This window comes from Anabrus simplex, chromosome 8 (assembly GCF_040414725.1).
Source record: "Anabrus simplex isolate iqAnaSimp1 chromosome 8, ASM4041472v1, whole genome shotgun sequence".
NCBI lineage: Eukaryota > Metazoa > Arthropoda > Insecta > Orthoptera > Tettigoniidae > Anabrus > Anabrus simplex.
This window is the reverse complement of record NC_090272.1, coordinates 39,416,368-39,442,318: the sequence shown is the minus strand read 5'-3', so window position 1 is coordinate 39,442,318 and position 25,951 is coordinate 39,416,368. Positions and strand designations below refer to the sequence as shown.

General features: G+C 40.5%; 1 protein-coding gene across 1 annotated transcript; it reads left to right on the top strand.

Moving 5' to 3' along the window:
- The first annotated feature begins 232 nt into the window (after positions 1 to 232).
- On the top strand, positions 233 to 25,289 carry LOC136879103 (uncharacterized). Its single transcript, XM_068229045.1, has 3 exons — positions 233 to 312; positions 2,417 to 2,731; positions 24,405 to 25,289. Exons 1-3 carry the CDS (start codon positions 233 to 235, stop codon positions 25,078 to 25,080), a joined length of 1,071 nt encoding a protein of 356 aa, XP_068085146.1. The 3' UTR covers positions 25,081 to 25,289.
- Positions 25,290 to 25,951: the final 662 nt, after the last annotated feature.

Here is a 25,951-nt window from a genome sequence, read left to right as displayed (position 1 = left end):
CAGAATGGTAAAGCAGCTGGATTTGACAGTGTATATCCTGAGCTACTGAAGAACTATGGCCCCGCAACTGTATGCTGGCTGGCGTCCTTCTTTAGCAATATACTGCACTCTGGACATGTACCCCCCAGTATTTAAGAGAACCAAAATCATCTTGATACTGAAGCCAGGAAAGGACCCTTCTCTACCCCAGAGCTACAGGCCAATCTTGCAACTGTGTGTCACATATAAACTAATGGAAAGGCTAATTCTGAACAGGATAGCTCCTGCAATTGAACACCTGATCCCAATAGAGCAAGCTGGGTTCCACCCCAAGTGAGACTGTAGTGACCAAGTCCTTGCCTTAACATCATATCTGGAGATTGGTTTTGAGAAGAAATTTTAAAATGTTTCTGTCTTCCTTGATCTGTCAGCAGCCTATGATACTGTCTGGAGAGAGGTCTCCTCCTGAAGCTCATCAAGATTGTACCTTGTCTTAAGGTGATTACTCTCATTGATAATGTATTGAGTAATCGATTATTCCAGGTATTCTCTGGAAATTCCAGGAGTAGATTTCACAAATTGAATAACGGCTTACCGCAGGTTTCAGTCTTAGCCTCTATATTGTTCAATTTGTATATCCATGATATCCCAGAAACTACAGCTCGGAAATTCATTTATGCCGATGATATAAACCTAACAGTACAGAGATCTACTTTCAAGGAGGCTGAGGATATACTGTCTGAAGATCTACAGGTGATGGATGAATACTTTAGGAAGTGGAGACTTCAGCCAAGACTTTCAAAGACGGAACTAGCCGCATTCCATCTCAACAACCTAGAGGCTACTTATCAACCCAAGATATGGTTCAGGAATCAACTTTTGAAATACAATAGTACACCAAAATACCTAGGTGTAACTTTAGACAGATCACTGACATATCAAAGTCATATAGAAAATAGCCGCCAAACTTAAGACCCAGAATAACCTGCTGAGCAAGTTAGCTGGAACTTCATGGGGAGCTGACGCCAATACTTTGCGAACTACTGCCCTGGCTATGGTGTATTCTACAGCTGAGTATTGTGCCGGAATATGGTTAAATAGCTCTCACTGCAATCTAATTGATATCCAACTTCGCCAGGCTATGCATATTGTATCCGACACGCTGTACTCAACTCCAGTGCAATGGTTACCTGTCCATTGCAATATCTCTCCCCCTCATATAAGGAGAAAACAAGCACTTACTAGCTTATGGTGCAGAATAGTGAAGAATGAGGCCCTTCCTATACATCAGAATATAAAGCAGCACACTGCAAGTAGGCTGAAATCAAGAAAACCAGCGTGGAAGACAGCTTTGGACCTGTCATGTCCTCGGTTCAATCCCAGGAATGCCTGGAGAGAAGAGTGGAGGATGTCATCTCCCAGTGGCTTATGTGATATCTCTGACCCCAGCATGAAACTGGCTGGCTTTAGTTTGCCCTGTGCTGTTTGGTCAACCCTGAACAGGATCCGATGTTGTGTTGGTAGGACTGGCACAGCCTTACATCTGTGGGGATGGGTAGATTCTCCCTGCTGTGACTGTGGTGCTCAAGTGCAGTCTATCAAGCACATAGTTCTAGAGTGCCCCCTATGTGCATTTCATGGCTCTGTAGAGGAATTTTTTTGAAGTAACACCAGAAGTGATTATATGGATAAAAAATTTGGACATTAAAATATAAAAGTGAAGTCCTGATGCTGTCAGCAACTTATATATTTGTATATTTTGTATTATGTTTGTATATTTTGATTGTCATGTACACATCATATGCTAATAATAATAATAATAATAATAATAATAATAATAATAATAATAATAATAATAATAATAATAATAATAATAATCATCATCATCATCATCATCATCATCTTGATCTTGATCTTGCACTCTTTACCCAAGACTCCGTCCATACCATTCAGCAACTTTTCAAGATCTTCTGCAATCTCAGATAAAATAAGAATATCATCGGCAAATCTCAGGGTTTTGATTTCCTCTCCTTGGATTGTGATTCCCTTTCCAAATTCCTCTTTGATTTCCTTTAGTGCCTGTTCTATATAAACATTGATAAGGAGGGGGACAAACTGTAGCCTTGCCTTGCTCCTTTCTGGATTGCTGCTTCTTTTACATTATATTTTACATTGTAGTTCTTAATTGTATTTTACTATAATTTAGGGCTCAAGTACATGCTTATATTCAGAGAAATTCTGTCATATAAATTTGAGCCCCAGTGTGTTTTGAAACATAACCTTGTTTTGGTCAAACTGTATCTGTAGAACTAATAGCTTTTTGAATGGCACTGATAAGTTAGTGCTGACATTTTTAGATAAGTTTGTGTGGATTAACAGAATATTAAGAAGGATCAGTTCCTCCAAGTCTATGTCAGTAACCGTGTCTTTGTTTCAGCCTTGCTGCCCAGTTTGCCAGATCTAAGGACGTACCTGGTTTGTGGACACCAAACACTTGGAGGGGTAAAGCTGAGGCCATTCAGTTGCTCTTCCCCGATTACACAGATCAGTTTGTGGAACCAGAACCGTTACCACCTCCACCAGTGATGACCTTGGTGTTCCCAGCATCAGTGGTGGATGACATAGCAGATGTTCTCACAGAGTGTGAAGAGCAACTCATCGAACTGGGCTTCTTTGACTACACTGATGTCAACCGCATGCATCAAGTCGCAGGGTCGCTCGACGACTATCATAACCTTCCCGTTTTATCTGGGTGAGTTCAAGCTGCTTGACTGAATGGCCTGTGTAGTGGCCAACCTCTAGCTCAGGGGCTAAAACACATCTTCATTTACATCACATCACTCTACAAACCATCACAGAAACATGCATGAAAGTTATCCAACCATAAAACTAGGCTTAATCCACATATAGTGCTGTACACTGATCATTGGGGGCAGATCAGTGACGAAAGACGTAGAAAAGCAAGAAAGAAAAATCTTAAGGAAAATTTTTGGACCAGTCTGTACAGGGGGAATTTGGATGATAAGGAAATCTCATGACCTGTACCAACATTCAGAGCAAATCTCAGACACATTTAGGAAAAGACGTTTGAAATTTTATGGACATATTCTCAGAATAAGTAATCAGAGATCGACCAAAAGAATTCTGAACTTTGCCCTATCAATGAAAGTAAAAAACAATTGGCTGCTCAAAGTTGGAAAATATCTTCAGGAAATAGGCATTACAGTTGACACTGTGTTAGATGGATCTAAGTTCAGAAAATTAATCAACAATCACCACTTTAAACATCATCCAAGCACCACCACCAACAAAACCTGGTCAGATGATCGCAAGAAAAGCCACAGCGAGAAGATGAAGAGATTTTGGGAAAAGAAAAAGGCAATGACATCAGCTAAATAAGTTCAATCGCGCTCCTTAGTTGGGCATAACGAAGAAGGAATAATAATAATAATAATAATAATAATAATAATAATAATAATAATAATAATAACAATAATAATATTAATAATATTTTTTTATTGAGGGATTATGGAAAATCTTCAAAAGACACTTGTGAAGGGTCCACACTCCACAAGTGTGTGGAATTCTTACCCACTAAAAACCACACACCCTTTTCCCACAATGTGTGTCATCACCCCGGAACCGCTCTCACATTACTTCAGGGTGATATCGTGCTTTGTCTTTCAGACGTCTTCTTTCTTCATTTCTCCTTTACGAACGTTCGTATGCTTCCCAATCCTTCTTCTTCTGATGAAGGACGTCCTCCACATGCACTGCCATGTGATCCCAGGATTCCTGGTTTTGCAGCATCACTGAAATAATATTATCTGTTGTCAATTCTCCTAGTTCAGTTTCCACACATCTTCTCTGAATCATCCAATGGCCGCATACAAAAAAGGTATGAAATACGTCATCAATGTCATCACAACATATGCATGCTGCGTCACTCGCTCTGCCCACTTTATGCAGGAATTTCCGGAAATATCCATGTCCTGTTAGAAGCTGCGTGAGGTAGTAATTTACTTCACCATGGGCCCTTTCAACCCAGATATCCAAGCGAGGTATCAGTCGCTTTGTCCATTTGCCTCGAGGGTCACTTTCCCGTCTGAGTTGCCATTGACTGAAGGCACACTTCTTTGTACATTTCTTTCCCAGCTCTCCTTGGGTACGCCAGATTTCATGTTGCTCCAATGCAAGTAGGTCTATTGGGGCTATTGCTGCCACCGTGAGGATTGCAGGTTCGGAAACTGTGTGGTATGCACATGCAATGCGTAAAACCACTCTCCGTTGTACGGCAGCTATCCTCCTCTGATACCAAGCAAATCTTAAGGATTCAGCCCAGATTTCAAAGCCATATAGGAGCACTGACTGAACCGTCGACATGAGAAGATGTCGTTTACTGGATTTCGGACCTTTAATATTTCCCATTAGTTTGCTAAGTGCAGTCAAGTATTTTACTGCCTTGTCTGTCGCTCTCTGAATATGATTCGAGAATGTGAGCTTGGAGTCAAGTGTCACTCCTAGATATTTTATGCTCACCGATATTTCAATCACTAACTCTCCAACAGTCATTGGTACAAGAGTTTCGATCCTTTTCCTCGTCAGAAGAACTATCTCCGTTTTGTGATCGGCTAATGTTAGACTGTGGCTCATCATCCATTCTTTTATGCGCCGCATCACCTGGTTCAGTTTGATTTGAGCCATTTCAACGTTACGAGCTACCATCAAGGCGGCCACATCATCGGTGTAGCCCACAAGCTTCGTATCCTCTGGCATCTCCAAACGTAAGAAGCCATCATACATTATGTTCCAAAACCAAGGATCGATCCCTGCGCTGCACCAGCCGTCAGACATTTTGTCTTTTGTCCATCTTCCGTATCATACAACAGAGTGCGATCTTTGAAGTAATCTCTCATTATGCGCATAAGATATTGTGGTAGCTTGAAAGTTTCTTCAAGAGCTACCAACATGTTGCTCCATCTTGCCGAATTGAAGGCATTCTTCACATCCAGGGTCACAAGAAGTGTCAATTTACGGGAATGATGGTTGCCCATTTGTGCCCTTTCTGCTGTATTCACCACCTCCCACACTGCATCTAGCGTCGAGTGTCCTCTCCGAAATCCATGTTGGCGAACAGATAGATCCCCTGTTAGTTGAACTGCTGAGAGGATTCTGGGCTGCAGAAGTTTCTCCAGGCCTTTTCCAGCTGTGTCCAGCATACATAAAGGTCTAAATAACCACCAAGTTTTCCTTTGCTGATCAGAACCAAACGAGCCATTTTCCATCAGGGACTAAAAACACCCATTTGCAGGCAATGATTGCACATATTCAGCAACAGTTCTGGACATAGTTCTGATATTATCTTTAGCACTTCTGTAGGTATACCATCTGGTCCTGGAGTTTTCTTGTTTCTAAGAGAGTTAATAGCTCTATTCAGCTCTTCTACTGTGAAGAGGGGTATATCATCCAGTTCTTTTTCATCATCACAGTCAATCCTCTCTGGATGGTCTAGGAATAGTGTATCCACAATTTGTTTAATGGTTTGCAGATCCGCACTCGGGGTTGAAAATGTCCCGAGTTTCTTCATTAATAATAATAATAATAATAATAATAATAATAATAATAATAATAATAATAATAATAATAATAATCATCATCATCATCATCATCATCATCATCATCATCATCATCTTACCATTCCAAATTGATCTCATGGCAGGCCAAATACCACCACAAGCCAGAGTACAGTACTCTCATGTTTTTTAGGAAACTTCAAATCATTCTCCTGCTGACTGACTCCAGATGACAGGTGATGAAACAAGGAAACTATATTACAAGTGAACCTCAAACTTTACCATGAGGTGTATGTTCTCTTGCTACTGCCAAATCAGGACATTTCAGAAGTAGAGAATAAAATAATGCCACAAATTTAAATATTATTAAAAGTATTGTACTTGTATACAGGCTTATTATGAATCATTTACTTCACATACTGTTCAAAGTGACCTCATTCCATGGTAAGACATGCCTCAGATCATTTAAACAATTTATTTACCACTTTCTATAATTCCACTTTGGTAATAGATTGTATTGGATGTGTTATTTTGATCTTTAGTTCCTCTGTTGCAAGGAGATTATTTTGGTAAACTTTGCCCATTAGGGTTCCCCAAAGATAATAATCACAGTTGGGTCGGCTGATGTAAAGGACCATAAACCGGTCATCAAACACTGGAGGTAAAGTGTTTATAGAATTAAGAGCGGTATGGGCTGTGACACTGTCCTGTTGGAAAATATCCATCATTCTCTTCTTCCTGCGTCAGTTCATTAAAAAGTGGATGCAAAATTGTTTTCACATGGATATCTGAATTCACAGAGTCATCAAAAAATACAGACGTAATTATCCACCATCCACCTACTTTGCTGAGTTATAAAAGGAGACTCTGTGCAACGTACAGGTTCTCAGTACTCCAGAATTGCACATTTTGAGCATTTGATGATCATCATGATCGACGTCGACTCCTGGCGACCGCATGGATGTTTTGGTCTTCAACCGTATACGTCAGATCCTTCAGTGACACGTTCCTGGATTTGATGGAGTTTATTCATCTCAATGCTGGCTGCCCTCGCCTCCGAGACTCCTCCACCGTCCAATAAATCAGAGCATCCCACAGTGTCATACTTTACATGTCTGGAAAGATGGAACATGCATCATTAGACATAAACATTAACTGTAAACATTGTAAACACTTTCACTAAAACAATTACAGAACCTTCTATAAATTTTCAATTTTCTTCTTAGAAATGTGATGTCAAGAAAACTGTGCTTGTGGTTATTTTCAGCCGTCATAAACTTGATGTTAGTTGCTCTTGGGTAACATGTTTCATTCAAGGCAGTATCCACTTTCTTGGAGTGCACAGATTTGGCCTATACACACTCAGTCGCAGAGAAAGAGAGTGCCAAAGCTGCACGTGCTCTACAAGCAGATCCCGTTAACATCCTGTGCAAGCTGTTCCCTCCTCTAAAGTTCATGTTGACAGAATGGCAGTGCTCTTTAAATGTGAGTGAGTGATCAAGTTGAACTCAAAGGTACTTGACAGCTGAGGATAACTCAAATTCTCATTTCTCTCGAATGCCTAATACAGAACATCGCAAAGAATTCTTGATCTTCTCGTGATTTGAAAATGTACCACTCCATGGCAGCTGGTTCCAGAAAGAAAGAAATTGAAGACCTGTATATGCAGGTTGAAGGATCTTCTGGAAAGTGTGAGAAGACAACCTGGTGGAAAAAGAACCAAAGAGCAAAGAACTGCATTTTCCATCAAGATGAAAGAGTACTGCAAGGCTTAAAAGTGTTATCTAAGGGGCTGAAACAATATGTTCAAATATGTATATACTGATGACTGCCAGGAATGGATGGTAAGAAATAGCAGAAACTACCTGAGAGGTGGAACATAGTGTACATGGGCAGAAAACGGGGGGAGAAGACAATGAGACATGGTGGTTGTGCAAAGAGGTCCAGAAATGTATAAAAGAAGAGAGGAAAGCAAAGAAGAAATGAGATTTCGAAGACAAAGAGGCTATGAGAGAGTATAATGTGACAAAGAAGCAAGCTAAGAGAGGTGTAACAAAGGCAAAGGCAGCAGCATACAGTATGCTGACTTCTATGATAACTCTAACACTGACCAGGGAGAGAAAAATATTTTTCAAATAGGTAGTGAACCAGGAACACTGGTCCTGTAAACATTTTGCACCACACAGTGCAAGGATTGTCTCCATATGAAATAACTTTAATTTATTCTTTCCACAAACTGAATTATGTTATAATTGTCTTTGTGTTCTTTATTTTGTGAACTGTGTAGTACTCGGACAGTGATAATATTCAATTAAAATAACTTTGTATTACTTTTGCACTGAAACATCATGAATGGGACTAACTTCATGCATAATACATGTTAAGTCCAAGCAGACAGTCGAAGTATGTGCTTCAAAAACCTATAAATAATTTTTCTTTGGTAACAGCAGTGTTCCATCATGAATAAACTCTCGGAATGCTTGTGCATAATATTACTGTAATGCTCTACAATCTGTTGCATCCTCAATCTCTACAAACATTTAAGGCATTTCTTTTAATCCGTTCATGGGACTATGAACATAAATCACAAAGTGCACCTTATTGCCCAGCCATAGTACAAGTATGAGTGACTCATACGTGTGCTCACCTTGTTGACTCGAGTGAGTGCAACCTGTACGTGAACTACAAGACATTCTAGAACATCTGTAAAATTCTATAACTTCTGGACCTTCAAGATCAGCCAAGGAGGGAGTAGTCCGTGGTTTTCATGGTTCTGGCAGCTTTTTCCTGATCTGGACAAGGGGGACCAGGGTTCGATGCTGACTCCACATTCAACTGTATGAGGGAATCTTACACTCAATTACTCCAGCTTCTTTCCTTTCAATAAAAGAACAGTTCAAAAGGATTATGAACATTATTTCTTCACGTTCAAACCTCTCATTCTCTGCACCTGCTCCAAGACAGCATACCGTACAAGCCTTGCATCCGTCTTATGCTTTTCAAGCACAAAATACATGTATTTCCTGGTACAGTAGATAGAGGGAAGACTTAGCAAGATAAGTTGACATCTACTGAGAGTTAACATGAGTTTTTCAGGGTTTCATGCACCAAATTTGGTGATCTTTCACTATGACATATATCAAGTAAAGATGATTAAATCAGAAGATGGTAGGTTGTTAAATGATGGAAACAAAGTTTTACAAAGATGGCAGGAATATTTTGAAAGGAAGGTTGGAACGGGAAACATAAATGAGAGAATTGACAGGAGTAAACTAAGATGGTCTGAACATGTAAAGAGGATGGAGGAGAAAAGAATACCAAAACAGATGATGGAGATGAAGTTCGGAGGGAAACAGAGCAAGAGGAGACGTAGAACAAGGTGGATGAATTCAATAAAGAGGAGTGCAAGAAGAAGAAACCTGGACTGGAACAAAATGATGGAAAGAGAGAAAGGTGGAGAAGGCTCCAACTCGGCAGGAGCTGGATAATGGGAAAGGAGGAAGAAAGGAAAAAACCATTGGTCATCAAAACCTACAACACATCCGACTTTTAACCACCTAAGACATGTTTATAGACTTCCCTGGATCTGCTGTTGATAAACGGTGCCATCTGTTAGGACATGTTGAGAGTTCCAGAATAAAAGAATAACAGCTTGTAAACATGGCTGAAAATATACCACTTCAGAGTTGAGAAGTAATCAGATTAATTTTAACTATTACATTCTTAGTAACTTAATTTTTACTTTCAATTGTTACTTTTTACAAAATGTAATTTTTTGTTGTAATTTACTTGCAAAATAAAGTTATAACAGTTACATTTTAGTAATTGATATACATCATATGGAGATCGATGAAGATTACTTTTTCACTTCCCAGTAGCTTCACCAGTTCTTTCTTACCTATCTAGTACTTCCAAAGACATCGTATTTTCCCAATGCAGGAATTCCTTCAAGTGCCCATGTAGGGCATCTTTTCAGTAAAATGCAAAAATGTACTTTCCCCCGCAAGACACTAAGGCTTAGCAATGAGAAATTTAACAAACAATTAATTTATTTGCAAAGTAAATGGCCTAAAATAAAAATGATGGGACAAGGTCATTTCGAGAGTTCCCACCTGGTGGTGATTGCCACTTTACGTCTCTATGCTTCAAATACACACAAAATGAAGTAATATCTTTTCCTTGCAAACTTTCGTATTTTTCTGACCACATGTGAGAAAAAATGTTGTTGATTTCCTTATTGATTAATTCATTAATACAACTTCCCCCATGAGGAGGCTGCCACAAGGACACAGTACTCTATCTTCTAAGTTATTGGTTAGTTTGCTAGTGTGCCCATCACAAGGCTCAGGAATAAATTTGGAATGCAGCATCTTCTTCTTCTTTTCTAGCATATTTCAATCCACTGCTGGATACAGGCCTCTTCCATATCCTTCCATCGTCTTTGGTCTTGACCCACTTGGAACCAGCGTGTTCCAGCCAACAGCTTTATGTCATCGAGCCATCTCTTCTGGATTTTTTTTTTGTATTTTTTTTTTTTTCTAGTTGCTTTGATTGACTGATACGGCCTTGTTACATGGCTTAGCTGTGTTGATACTGCTACACGGCTGAAAGCAACGGGAAACTACAGCCGTAAATACCTCCCGAGGACATGCAGCTCTCTCTGTATGAATGATGTACTGATGATGGCTTCCTCCCGGGTAAAATATTCCGGAGGTAAACTAGTCCCCCATTCGGATCTCCGGGTGGGGACTACATGAGAGGGGGCGATCATCAGGAAGATGGATACTGACATTCTGCGAGTCGGAGCGTGGAATGTTAGAAGTTTGAATCTTTGTGGTAGGTTAGAGAATCTGAAAAGGGAGATGGATAGGCTAAAGTCAGATGTAGTTGGTATAAGTGAAGTACGTTGGCAGGAAGAACAAGATTTTTGGTCAGGCGACTACCGAATTATCAACATAAAATCAAACAGGGGAAATGCAGGAGTTGGTTTAATAATGAATAAGAAGATAGGGCAGCAGGTAAGCTACTACGACCAGCATAGTGAAAGAATTATTGTTGTCAAGATAGACACCAAACCAATGCCCACCACAATAGTGCAGGTCTATATGCCTACTAGTTCTGCGGATGACAAAAAAATTGAAAGAATATATGAGGAGATAGAAGATGTAATACAATATGTAAAAGGTGATGAGAATCTAATTGTGATGGGAGACTGGAATGCAGTGGTAGGCCAAGGAAGAGAAGGTAGTACAGTAGGAGAATTTGGATTGGGACAAAGGAACGAAAGAGGAAGTCGGCTGGTTGAATTCTGCACTGATCATAATTTAGTCCTTGCCAATACTTGGTTCAAACACCATAAACGACGGCTGTATACGTGGACGAGACCTGGAGACACTGGAAGGTATCAAATAGACTTCATTATGATTAGGCAGAGATTCAGAAACCAGGTGTTGGATTGCAAAACTTTCCCAGGAGCAGACGTGGACTCTGACCACAACTTGTTGGTCATGAAATGCCATCTGAAGTTGAAAAAATTGAAGAAAGGAAAGAATGCAAAAAGATGGGATCTAGACAAGTTGAAAGAAAAGAGTGTGAGGGATTGTTTCAAGGAACATGTTGCATAAGGACTAAATGAAAAGGCTGAAGGAAACACTATAGAGGAAGAGTGGAGAGTCATGAAAAATGAAGTCAGTAGGGCTGCTGAAGAAATGTTAGGAAGGAAGAAAAGATCAACTAAGAGTCAGTGGATAACTCAGGAGATACTAGACCTGATTGATGAACGACTAAAATACAAGAATGCTAGAAATGAAGAGGGCAGAAAAGAATACAGGCGATTAAAGAATCAAGTGGATAGAAAATGCAAAGTAGCTAAGGAAGAATGGCTGAAGGAGAAGTGCAAGGATGTTGAAGGCTGTATGGTCCTGGGAAAGGTGGATGCTGCATACAGGAAAATTAAGGAAACCTTTGGAGAAAGAAAATCTAGGTGTATGAATATTAAGAGCTCAGATGGAAAGCCACTTCTAGGGAAAGAAGACAAAGCAGAAAGATGGCAGGAGCATATCCAACAGTTGTATCAAGGTAAAGATGTAGATAATTTGGTTCTGGAACATGAAGAGGCTGTTGATGCTGATGAAATGGGAGACTCAGTTTTGAGGTCAGAGTTTGACAAAGCTGTGAGTGACCTAAATAGCAACAAGGCACCTGGAATTGATGACATTCCCTCTGAATTACTGACTGCCTTAGGAGAAACCAGCATGGCACGGTTATTCCATTTAGTGTGCAAGATGTATAAGACAGGAGAAGTCCCATCCGATTTTCGGCAGAATGTTGTTATACCTATTCCCAAGAAAGCCCGTGCTGACAGGTGTGAAAACTACCGCACTATTAGTTTAGTATCTCATGCCTGCAAAATTTTAACACGTATTATTTACAGAAGAATGGAAAAACAAGTTGAAGCTGAGTTGGGAGAAGATCAATTTGGCTTCAGAAGAAATGTAGGAACACGTGAAGCAATCCTGACTTTACGTCTGATCTTAGAGGATCGAATCAAGAAGGACAAGCCCACGTACATGGCATTCGTAGATCTAGAAAAGGCATTCGATAATGTTGATTGGACCAAGCTATTTATGATTCTGAAGATGGCTGGGATCAGATACCGAGAACGAAGAATTATCTACAATCTGTATAAAAATCAATCTGCAGTGATAAGAATCGAGGGCTTTGAAAAAGAAGCAGCAATCCTGAAAGGAGTGAGGCAAGGCTGCAGTTTGTCCCCTCTCCTTTTCAATGTTTACATAGAACAGGCAGTAAAGGAAATCAAAGAGAAATTTGGAAAGGGAATCACAGTCCAAGGAGAGGAAATTAAAACCTTGAGATTTGCCAATGATAATGTTATTTTATCTGAGACTGCAGAAGATCTCGAGAAATTGCTGAATGGTATGGATGAAGTCTTGGGTAAGGAGTACAAGATGAAAATAAATAAGTCCAAAACAAAAGTAATGGAGTGCAGTCGAACGAAGGCAGGTGATGTAGGAAATATTAGATTAGGAAATGAAGTCTTAAAGGAAGTAGATGAATATTGCTTGGGTAGTAAAATAACTAACGATGGCAGAAGTAAGGAGGTCATAAAATGCAGACTAGCAAAAGCAAGGAAGAGCTTTCTTAAGAAAAGAAATTTGCTCACTTCAAACATTGATATAGGAATTAGAAGATGTTTTTGAAGACTTTCGTGTGGAGCGTGGCATTGTATGGAAGTGAAACATGGACGATAACTAGCTCAGAAAGAAAGAGAATAGAAGCTTTTGAAATGTGGTGATACAGAAGAATGCTGAAGGTGAGATGGATAGATCGAATCACGAATGAAGAAATACTGAATCGAATTGGTGAGAAGAGATCGATTTGGCTAAATTTGACGAGAAGAAGAGATAGAATGATAGGACACATCTTAAGACACCCAGGACTTGTTCAGTTGGTTTTTGAAGGAAGTGTAGGTGGTAAGAACGGTAGGGGTAGACCAAGGTATGAATATGACAAGCAGATTAGTGCAGATGTAGGATGCAATAGTTACGTAGAAATGAAAAGTTTAGCACATGATAGGGTGACATGGAGAGCTGCATCAAACCAGTCTATCGACTGATGACTCAAACAACAACAGTTGCTTTACGTCGCACCGACACAGATAGGTCTTGTGGTGACGATGGGACAGGAAAGGGCTAGGAGTGGGAAGGAAGCAGCCATGGCCTTAATTAAGGTGCAGCCCCAGCATTTGCCTGGTGTGAAAATGGGAAACCACGGAAAAACCATTTTCAGGGCTGCCGACAGTGGGGTTCGAACCTACTATCTCCCGAATACTGGATACTGGCTGCACTTAAGCAACTGCAGCTATCGAGCTCGGTCTTCTGGGGTCTTCCAATGCCTCTCTTGTGTTCCCATGGTTTCCAGTGAACAATCCTAGAGGTCCACCTGTTGTAGTCTTGTCGAGCTACATGTCCTACCCACTGCCATTTTAGTCTTGCTACTCTCTCTAGGATGTCTGTTACATTCGTTCTTTTCTTGATGTCCTCTGAACGGACATGGTGTATGGTTATTCAAATGTTGTACAGATGATTGCGGAGTATGCTTATTGAACCTTGCTTTGCGGTGATAGTAATGTTGTGAAGTCATATATCCCGTTGCAACCGAGACAATCCCATAGCTGTACAAGGAATTTAGGGATTGCGACTCAAGCTCCAATCGTGAGTCCAAGGACGGAGATGTTGTCTAGGTAATATTTGTCTTTATAGCAGTTTACGGTTGGCTGGTAAATCCACGTCAACGTGCAGCTTGGATTTTGAGCCATTCTAAATGCAGTGAAGTAACATGTGCAATGAGTTTGCTGCAAAGTAATTGTAATATTGTAATCATAAATTTACTGATCACTTGTTTAAGAAGTAATTTGTAATTGTAAATGATTAAAATATTTCTCAGATAACTGTAATTCAGGGCGATTACATTTTTCTTGTGCTCTTCCCACCATTGTACCTGGAAATGGAAAGGAACAAAAATGTGCAAATTAAGACAACCATAGAAAGATAGGGACATCGAAAGGAACAAACAGCAGGGAAGACACAATGACAGGTCATTGTGACAAGAGGGAGAAACAGAGAGAAACACAAAAGGACAAGGACAGTCTCCACATCTTCAAATAGATAGGCTCACTCCTCATCAATCCTAATTTCTTCTCAGCCCTTGACGAGCTTGTTTCTAGTTCATCACTGGTTTCCTTTCCTCCTTTTGTCTTTGTCCTGTGTTTCTAGTCTCTTTGCACCTGTATTCATCTATCTTTTTTTTCCTCATCCCTTTTCCTGTACTTCCCCAGCTTTCTTCTTCATCATCATTTTCCAGCTCCAGTTTCCCAGTTGTGATGAACAAGCACCTCCACTTCTTCCTCTCAAAGTATAGTTTCAGTTCCTCTATGTCCTTCCATTTGATATTCCTCTTTCTGACCTCCACTGTTATCTACCCAATGATTCTTTGGCCTGCCTACTGATCTTTATCCTTTCACTTCTCTGTAAAAGTAATTTCTTACTGTACTTTTCCTGTCCATCCTCATAACATGCCCAAACCACTGAAGCCTGAGTCTTATTAAAGCTTGATAACAGGTATTTGATGCCAACCTCCTTCCTGTTGCTTCATGTCTTTCCTGGTCTTTTGGTTCATTGTTCTGATGAATATCATTTCTGTTCACTGAATTTTAATATTAGCCTTGTTATTTAGGGTACATCTTTCAAATCCATAGGTGAGAATTGTAATCAAGTAGGTATGAAACGTGGTCAGTTTTGCTGTTTAGGGTATTTTATCATCCCAGAGTAGATTTCTCACTTGAAAATAAAATTGAGAAGCTTTTAAAGTCCCATTAAGTATTTCTTGTTTTATTGTGTTATCCTTTGAACTTCCAAGGTATTTGAAGTTAATAGAAACAGATTGTAACAGACTTCCCTCCAGAAAAATGTTTGAATCTGAGCCTTTCCTGTTGATAGTCATTTCAACAGCTAGACCGTATTATTTAAATTTGCCATTCCAAAGACTTTGTTTCTCCTATACTTCTGCTTCATTTCCTCTCCAAAACAGAACATCATCTGCAAATATTACCATGATCAGCTCTTTGCAATGTTCTTTAATAGATCTTATGATCCAATCTATGACAATGATAAACCCACAAGGCACTTCCCTGCTGGATTCCTCTTCATTTTCTTTCTTTCTCTTTTTGGTATTTCCCCATTAACACGCTTACGGATGGATAGACTTGCTTTAAAACTCTGGGATATCCTTTGCTTATTGTAACCAAAGAAGATTGTTCCTTCCATGACATGCACATCAACAATTAACCAGATCTGGGGGGCGTGATTAGCTCAGTGGCTTAGATGCAGGCTTCCCACTCAAGAGGCCGAGATTCGAATCCCGGTCGAGATTTTCATCTCTAGAATCACGTGGCGTCAGGAAGAGCATCCGTTCTTAAACCCCCGGCCAAAACCAAAATGAGTCTGGGAGGCTCCCGCTACCCTGAAAGAAGATGATGATGATGATGATTTAAGCCACAAATTTACAATAATAATAATAATAATAATAATAATAATAATAATAATAATAATAATAATAATAATAATAATAATAATAATAATAATAATTTCTGCCTCTGTGGTGTGGTGGTTAGTATGATTAGCTGCCACCCCCGGAGGCCCAGGTTCAATTCCTGGCTCTGCCACGAAATTTAAAAAGTGGTACAAGGGCTGGAACGGGGTCTACTCAGCCTCGGGAGGTCAACTGAATAGAGGTGGGTTCGACTCCCACCTCAGCCGTCCTGGAAGTGGTTTTCCATGGTTTCCCACTTCTCCAGGCAAATGCCGGGATGGTACATAACTTAAGGCCACAGCCGCTTCCTTCCCACTTCCTTGTTTATCCCTTCCAATCTTCCCACCCCCTCACAAGGCTCCTGTTCAGTATAGCAGGTGAAGCTGCCGAGGCAAGGTACTGGTCCTCCACCCTAGTTGTATCCCCGACCCAATGTCTCGCGCTCCAGGACACTGCCCTTGAGGTGGTAGAGGTGCTGAATCTGAGGGGAAAACCAACCCTTGAGGGTAAACAGATAAAGGTAGGTAAGGGTTATTCTGCCCGAAGGCAGGTCCGAACCTCCGCAGACGTATTCCTGAGCCGGAGTTTTACATGCGGTAGGGTGGCCAGTTCCTTTCCGCTCCTCCATTCCCTTACCCCCAACCAACAGCGCGTGGCAACCCATCCAACTCCTGATGTTGTTTAACTTCGGAGATCTCACGGGATCCGGTGTTTCAACACGGCTACGGCCGTTGGCCTAAACAGATAAAGAAGAAGGAGATTTATGAGAGGAATACTTGGATATGTGGTTGCAATACCATTAATAGGTTTTTCTGTTTACCGTACTTGCTTTTGGCTAAGCATAAGGACACAGGTTGCACAAAAACATGGTTATCAGATCCCAGGCATTTAACACAAAAGATCAAGAACAACGAAGCATCTCTTACATATGAGAGTGCATATTGGATCTTTCAGTTCTGGAAATGCAGATATCAGGCAGCAGCTAAGTACCACTTTCAGAAGAAATATTGAGAGACATAATGATAGTGTCAGAAAAAATAGATACGTGCTCTCGAAGATCATCGACTGCGTGAAGTTTTGTGGTGAATTTTAACTTGCTTTGAGCGGTTATGATGAAACACTCAACTTGAAACATCCAGGGATATTCCGAGGACTAGTTAATTTTACTTCAGCATTGGATACTCTGGCTAGGGATCATCTGAACGGTGCTACAGTCTTCAAGGGTATGTCAAAGGACATTCAATATTACATTCTGGAATATATGTGAGAATATTTTAGCTGAAGGTAGCTGCTACAGACTTCATCTCCCTTGTAGCAGACGAAACAGTGGATGTGTGATCAAAGTGTCAGTTAGTCATTGTACTTCACTATGTATTACGTAATGGGAAGCCTGTTGAAAAGTTCTCGACTTTCTTAAACCCAACAGGAAATGATGCCTGTTCATTAGCCGATTGTGTAAAAGGGGTCCTCACTGAAGTAGTTGGAGAAAACAAAGAAAAGGTAGTATCCCAAAGTTACGATGGTGGCAGTGTTAGGAGGCTGACACTCTCGAATACAAACAATTGTAGGGCAAGACTACCCATTTGCATATTTTGTGCATTGTTATGCCCATCAATGAAATTTAATTCTGACCCAGGCTGCTAGCCACAACAAAGAAGTGTGAATGTTCTTTGCCACTATTGAGGAGATACCAACATTTTTTTCTCATTTTCCTCCTCAGAGAGAGGCCATTCTTGATGTGGCTGTGGGCAGAAGAGTTCCGCAGAGCTCAGTTATGAGATGAAATTATTATTATTTTGACAATTTGCTTTAAGTCACACTCACACAGAAATGTCTTATGGCGATGATGGGATAGGAAGGGGCTAGGAGTGGGAAGGGAGTGATCATGGCCTTAATTAAGGTACAGATTTGCCTGGTGTGAAAACCATTTTCAGGGATGCCGACAGGTGGGGCTCGAACCCACTACCTCCCAAACTCAAGCTGATAACTACATGACCCAAACCGCGCAGCCACTTGCTCAGTATGGAACTTAAAATCAAGGTATGTTCTTACATTGCATGAGCATAAGGAAGCCATACGGGAATGCTCGAAGAAAATTAAAGACACAAGCATACAAACGGCTATTATGAAACAAGCACTTGAAAATAAAACAGAGTTCTTTTACAGGATTATGCCTCTCATGGACATTCTATGCAACCGACCGCAAAAGCGTTCTGCTAACCCTGTACCCGTGCAATGTGGAGTAAGCTCCTTTGAAACTGAAATATCGAAAGTAAGGGACAGTATTGACAGCATTGTTGTGGAAGAAGACAGCAAAGGGAAAAGAAGATGAACACTGCAGTGAAGGATGTGTGTGAACTGATTATAAATCCCAGCAAAGAGAGGTTCAACTTTTCCAGCCACTTACTGGCATCCACCTTCATTGACCACCCACTCTTCTCACCCTTCCAAAATACCTTCCCAGAGGAGAATCTTACATACAGCCCAGACCTTGTACCAAGTGATTACCACCTGTTCCACCACCTGAAGGGGTTTCACACTGGTTAGCGGTATGACATTGATGAAGAAGTGAAAACAACAGTTAAAGATTGGTTGTCTTCACATGTGACTTAAGTTTCATTACGTGGGCATAAACAAATTATTAGAATGCTATGATAAATGTTTAAACAGAGGAGGAAGGTATGTAGAAAAATAACTTATCATGTGATGAGTGAAATGAAAATATTTTTGATAATATCTTATCAGTTTTGTTTTTTATTGAAAAATGGATCTTACTTAAAAATTGTGGGTAAATTGACATATTTAAATGAAATAGAACAGATTGATCTTGACATATATATATACACACACACAGTTATATATATTTCTAGGAAATTCCCGTACTTAGGCGCTAGCTTGAAGAGCATGAGATTTTATGCAGGACATGTATCGTACATTATTGGAGTGGATACAGAGAGAGGATCTTGGTTCAGAAAATATAGGTAATTTACTTTAAAAGTTCTGGCTTTATTCTCAAGTTCAGATTTATATCATCTTGGTACAAGTGTGGAGTTCTGGTCCCTTGGTTTCTCCACGGTCCGCTGATGAAGTCCTCCCCATCTAAACACGACTCCGGCCGTCCTCACTATTGAGCTTGTGTCAGCACCATGGAACCACGTCCTGCAGTCATCTCCCTGGTACATGTATCTGTAGAGGTTCCCTCAACGGATGTTCTTGACGTTCTCGATGTGCTTAGTGAGGGCTTATACTCACTCGCGAGATAGAAAGTAGAAGTCCCAAACATAACAAGAACTAAAGAATTGTTGAGTTTGTTAAACGAATTTTAAGTTGAATTTGCAAAAAGGAAAATTAAATTTCACGGACATCACTGGAGATGAACATTCAGATGACAAATAAATCACGTTTGAATGTCATTTAGTAGCCAACCCACAACCATTTGTCATGCCAGAAAATAATTAAACTTGAAAATTATTAAGTATTTAAAAATGTATAAGAGTTCATCAACATGCAAGAACACTGCTGTTTTCTATACAAATTACCAGGCAGAAAATACTTTGTCAGAATTTGTGACACACAAAGGACTTATTAATAACTACTGTATGTCCTAATGAGTTATTTGCTTTAACGTTACTTCAAGTTAAATGTTTATTGAGTATTATTGGAATGGACAGTGAGTTAAGTCTATTCCACTTGAAGATTGTATTTACATGTTCACTCACAGTATCGCAAAATGATATGTTGTGTCAAAGAACGTTAAAGTTTTATTTTCAGCAAAGACGATAATTAAATCCGAAACACTGTTGCATTGAAGTCCGTAATACAATCACGTAGAAATTTTCCTAAGACACACAGAGTTTCAATGTAGAAATTTGTATCAAGTTCCACAGCTGACCAGCATAGTAGAGCTGTGGATCATCAACTGGATAATTGGAGTGAATCAGGGCCAGTGGTGAGTTGCAGTCAGCGAGACATGGGATGCCAACTGCATCGGTTTCTTGCCTCCTCAGTAACTTCCATAATGATCCTGTTTTCATCAAATTAGAAGATTTCATAGATCTTATAGAGGTACATAAGTTGCCGTTGTCTGTTTTCTCAGATTACAATTATTATAGCAGATATAAAATGGGATATAACATCAAGTGATCCCAGATGACGTGTTTCAACCTTGCCCAGGAGTGGCGAGGCCTACGTTAGCCTGAACCAAGAGCTGGCATGTAATCATGCACAGAAATACTTTTTAACTTTAACTTGGAATTGCTGTACCGGCATTTTGGGTACAATATATACGAGGATTAGGGCAATAGTCATGGCAACTATTATTTTTCTTGTAGATATATGAACGGATCACAAACATATGTGTCGTGTGGCTGTTCTGCAGGGATAGTATGTATGCAGAACAACAGATGGCTCTGTAATAGCTGGTAGTAGCGCAGCGAGGGCTGTGAAATCAGTCAGTTGGTGAGTGTCATGCAAGATGGAAGTAATCCGTGCTGAGCAGCGCACTTACGTCAAAATAGCCGTTCTCCGAGGAAGAAATGCGATGGAATGTCACAGTGAATTAGTGGAAGCCCTTGGGAATAATGCCCTACCATACCGTACAGTAGCACAGTGGGTAGGAAAGTTTCAGCAAGGATGTGTTTCAACCAGTGATGAGCGACGTTTGGGACGACCTGTCAGTGTGCGGACCGACGTTGCACGTGTCGTCTTCGAGCAACTCCTGGATGAAGACAGACAATGGACGCTACTGGAGTTAGAGAGGGCAAGTGGCATTGAGAAACGCACAATCCACAGGGTATTGCGTAATGAGCTGCAACCGCACAAAATCACATCGCGGTGGGTACCGCATGCACTGACGGAAGTCCAAGGTGGATGCGCTATGCAATATGCTTCGACCACCTTGCACGCTCGCAACAGGACGGCGATCAATTCTTGTAACGAATAATCGCCATCAATGAATTTTGGGCCAGGGCATACAAACCAGAACTGAAATGTCAGTCCGCAGAGTGGTGACATGCTGGATCACCAAGGAGGCAGAAGGTCCGTTAGAATCCTTCCCCAGTCAAATTGATGGTGATCATCGCGTATGATGTCAGGAGTGTCATTGTTTGCCACTTTGTTCCACATGGCAGAACAGTGACCGCACAGCACTACAGAGACTTCCTGGTGCGACAGGTACGACTTGGCATTCAGGAGAAGCGTCCGGATCTTGTGGACAGTACAATAAACATGCACGACAATGCAAAACCACATAAAGCAGAGTGTTTAGGGCAGCTACTGCAACACTGGGGATGGGAAGAATTGGAGCACCCACTATACTCTGCCGACATTTTGCCCTGTGACTTTGATCTCATTTGAAAGATTAAGGAACCACTACGTGGTAGACGGTTTGCAACATGAGAGGACATTGCTAATGCTGTGCGCCAACAGGTGACCCGATTCACACATGGTGTGGCAAATGCTGAGGCAGATGGTATTCAGCACCTCCCACATCGTTGACAGCATATGGTGTCAGTAGCAGGGGACTACTTTGAGGGTCTTTAGGGCCAGGTTTGTCATGTCAACTGTATGTGTACTGTGTTGTCATTCTTTTGCATCGGGAAGGCCATATTGCCCTGTATACTACCATAATAAGTTAATGTGTTACGATATTTCAGTGCTATTCATTGTCCATGCATGTAGTTAACACCTTGTCCTTTCGTCTATATATGTCACATATTCCAACTGGACTGGTATCTTCAAGAAAAAAAATAGTTGCCATGACTTTTGCCCCAATCCTCGTATATATTTTTTTTCTTCTTTTGTACAACATGTAGCTTAGTCATAACACTTGACATTTTACACCTCAACTTGTCCTTGAAAAAGTGTGTATCTTAGAAGAAAAAAGAAAAATTAAATTGTGAAAGACATAGAAAATAAATGGCAACTTTTTTAAAGGATGAAAACTGATCTTGTATCTTGTTTTCAACTTCTTCTTCTTCTTCTTCTTCTTCTTCTTCTTCTTCTTCTTCTTCTTCTTCTTCCTCTTCTTCTTCTTCTGCTTCTCCTCAACTCTAAGGTAGGTGGGTAACATGCATGTCAATAAGTATGTAAATATCTTATTCTTTACTCACCAGATTGTTTGTTTGTCCAACTGTTGTCCCATTTCTCTATGTGGTTGAATATGAGGTGAGATGAATCTGCTGTGGCAGGTTTTTATGACCGGATGTCCTTCCTGATGTCAACCTTATCAGAGGAGTTAATGAGATGAAATGAAAGACGTGATTATGATAGTAGGAAGGGAGAGGGTGAAACCCGGTGCCAGCACATAACCTACTCCTATCGAATAGCACCACTTGATGGACAAATCACCATCAACAGCATCATATGCCCTCACTTCATATGATCACTGCAGAGTTGTAACTTAATCTAGGCTTTTGGCACGCAATCTAGTGATTAGAAATTGTATACCACCACCTCACCTACCGTGCCAGCCAACATTCTGTTGGGAAACATTTTTTCGAACAACGGGACCACGATGTCAGACCATTTACACTTCAATTCCTTGACAATCAAGGCCACCAGGCGGGCTAATTCTTTACTCACCAGTGAACCACTCACTTCTACTCCACAAACTTTTTACAATTGCACCAATAATATCACCAGACAAGAATAAAGAAGCATTGAATGAAAGGACAATGTTTTAATGTTCATAATGATAATTGACATAAGATTTTTCTAATTGATGTATTATTTTCCACTGTTCATATGTGTTTTTATAATTCATCCATACAAATCACAGCAAAATAAAGGTACTTAACAATGGTCTACCTCAAGGATCCGTTCTCTCTCCATTACTGTTTAACCTGTATATTGCAGGCATACCTGTCACAAGCTCTCATCAGTTTGCTTATGCCGATGATCTGGCAATAATTAGTCAGCATGTGGATGCTAATGTGATAGAAAGAACTTAAAATGCAGACCTGGATGTTTTGTGCACATACTTCAAAATGTGGTGCTTGAAACCAAGCCCTAGTAAAACGGAAACCTGTTCTTCCATTTAAATAACCGGCAAGCGAATATCACCTTGAAAGTGTCACTTAATGGAAGTCTTCTCCCTCATGATGCCAACCCCAAATATCTTGGAGTTGCTCTCGACCAAACGCTATCATACAGGAAACATCTAACCAACCTAGCAGCCAAATTAAGGTCACGCAACAACATCATTCACAAACTTGCTGGCTCCACATGGGGAGCTACTGCATCTACTTTGCGTACTTCAGCTATGGCGCTGGTGCTTTCCACAGCTGAGTACTGTTCTTCAGTATGGATCAACAGCTCTCATGCTTAAAAGATGGACACGGTCCTGAATGAAACAATGCGTGCCATAAGTGGCACAGTAAAATCTGCTCCTCTTTTCTGGTTGCCAGTGCTCAGCCACATAGAACCTCCTAGAATTAGAAGATTGAATAACTTGTTTAGAGAATACAACAATATATTAACCAATCCTGATCTCCCCATCCATGTAGATGCTAAGTCAGATTCAGCCGCCTCAAATCAAGATCTCCTCCTATTCAAACAGCACAGGAACTTGTTAGGAGGGATTTCAATCCAAAAACTGATTGGCAACAAGAGTGGAACAGCGTAGCTCCGACTCAATGGCGGACATTGTTCAATTATAAGAATCTTCCAGCTGGCTTTGATTTGCCCCGCAAGACATGGGTAGCCCTCAACAGAGTCCGTACTAACCACGGGAGATGTGGTTCAATGATGTTTAAATGGGGTATGAGATCTTCCCCAGCCTGTGACTGTGGTGCAGTTAAACAGACTATGGATATTGTCACCGAATGCATTGGAAGGACATTCATTGGATCCAGCCAGGACTTTGTGGTGGCTTCTGCTGAGGCCATACAATGGCTAGAAAATTTAGATCTAACTCTTTGAACCCTTTGGCTTGCATGATTGTTTTCAATGTTATAATGTGTATAGCTTATAATTATGTATATAATAGTTTATGCTTACTGTTCATGTATATTTAATCTTTGTATTGTTTTGTGTACGTTACCATACGCTAATAATAATAATAATTCTTCATCGATTCCTTCTGTGAGATTCAAATTGTTATGACAAGCTACATCTTAACATTGCACTAATCAATGAATAAATGGACAATGCTTTACTGCTTTCATCCTCAATGACAACATAAATCCTAGATTTCTAAGTGTTTCATTTTTATACTTTGGTGTTTTGTGCTTCAGTTATTTTGATACTGTACCAATTATGGTACCCATTAATGAATACTCTATGAAAAAACATACTCATATCATCTAAAGTGCATTCTCCTCATTTGCTCTTTTGAGAAAGTTCTCATTTTTAACCCTTCATCGGTCCAAGGTATTCTTTGAGTCGAAGCTGGCATCACATCTCAAAGGCCTTGAGTTTCAGTACTTATGAATTTTTCAGGGTCCATGTTTCTGAGCCATACTTTAGAACACTCCATACAAAACTTTTCACAAAGCGTTTTCGTAGATGTTAATAGATAGTTCTCTTTTGAGAAAGCTTCCTTTGCGTGTGCAATTCAGGTGTTTACTACTTGTATATTTTCCACCAGATATGATCAGACTTTCTAGATATCTAAATTCTTTTACTTGATATAGACTTTTTCTTTTATCATACAGTACCCAAAATCCTTTATTCATGTGAAAATAATGTAGGTCTGAGAGGCTTACGGAGATGAAGACTGAAGAATGCTCTGTTTGTTCACAGTCTTGAGAAGCTGGTTGTGGTTGTGAATGTGACCAAGGATGATGCCTTGCTCTCCCTGAGTCTGCTGAACCCAATCTACATCAGTCCGACCACTGAAGTAGGCGCCAAGGATCAGAACTATTTCTTCCCGCAGTACCTAGAAGGAGCAGAGCCAGCACCAGAAGACTTCCCCGATCTCCTGGTGATCACCGAATCAACCTTTGCCCGTGCTTCCATGGCAGTGCAGGCAGTACCTACAGTGGAGAAGAAGAAGAAGAAAAAGAAAAAGAAGAAGAAGAAGTTGGTGGTGGCAGAGGGAGAAGAAGGTGAAGGAGAAGGAGAACTGGAAGGACTAGGAGTAGAAGAAGTTCCAAGTGTGAGAGCAGAAGAAGGAGAACCAGAAGAAGGTGAACCAATAGAAGGTGAACCAATAGAAGGAGAACCAATAGAAGGAGAAGAAAGAGAACCAGCGGAAGGAGAAGAAGAGAGTGAAGAGGAAGATGAAGATGAAGAATATGAGAGTGAGGAGGATGAGGAAGAAGAAGAAGGAAGAGCAGTATTTGGAACCTTGGAAGGGGAGAGAGAGCCATCACAAACAACAACAGTTTCGTACGATCCCCTGGCATACAAGGAGGTAGCAGAGGAGACTCCAGAAGAGGATACATTAACTGTTGTGTCAGGCATGGAGGCTAACTAAGTCACTCTTATACAAATTTATGGTTAATAAAACAATTGCTTTGCCTGTAAAGTACTGACTTTTTATCAATCACTGCTCTAAAAGAGTTTTGCATTTTCTGGTTTAGTGTACTTTTTATTTTGTTGTGTGCATGTACATGGAAAGGGTATATACAAAGAGAAACAGCATGCAAGAGCAACAGAAATGCAACAAAGCAAAAGTTGGTAATGTGGGAGTTTGAACACAAAATGATTGTTCATTGTGTGGTAGATCACCTCGGGTCCTAAGGCATGCTTGAACATGACAACACACTCAGCACCAAAGAATCCAACTTGTTTTCGGTCAGATTATCGCACTCTTGGATAGCAGCTTTATTCAGTTGCCGAATATTAGCAGCAGGATATTGCTCTCTTCATTTCACGCCATGCACACTCAACACAGTTCATGTCTGCAGAATCTGCAGAATATCCTGGCCACTCAGGCTCGGTGGGCATTGCTAGTGTAACGTCCTCACCCGCAGTGACAGCAAATCCTGTAACTACAGGTTGGAGGATGTTGTCTTCATATACCAGACCAGGTTAATACGTCAAACAAACATGATCCCACCCCAGAGCATGATGGAACCCACTTGTAGCTGATCTCTCACCAGAATCTAATGCTTCATTGGAAAAGAGCGTGCACTTTCACTGTTCTCTGTGCCTTGGGCTTCTGGCAGAGGCCTCCATGATGTTGGTCCTCCAACGTATACTGTTTGATCTGGTGGCCCTTCGAAGAGCTCCCTGAAAGTTGCTTTGCATGGGTGTCCCATCCATCGTCGATCATCAACCATTTTTGTGTCTCTCTGAACTTCTTCTAAACTCTAGAGACACTACTCTGAACTTCTTCTAAACTC

Bases quoted from the DNA above. Each gene is read 5' to 3' on its own strand.
- LOC136879103 (XM_068229045.1), top strand. From the start codon at position 233: ATGGAAAGGCTAATTCTGAACAGGATAGCTCCTGCAATTGAACACCTG. The intron at 313-2,416 runs GTGAGACTGTAG...TCTTTGTTTCAG, and splicing joins CAAGCTGGGTTCCACCCCAA to CCTTGCTGCCCAGTTTGCCA. The intron at 2,732-24,404 runs GTGAGTTCAAGC...GTTTGTTCACAG, and splicing joins AACCTTCCCGTTTTATCTGG to TCTTGAGAAGCTGGTTGTGG.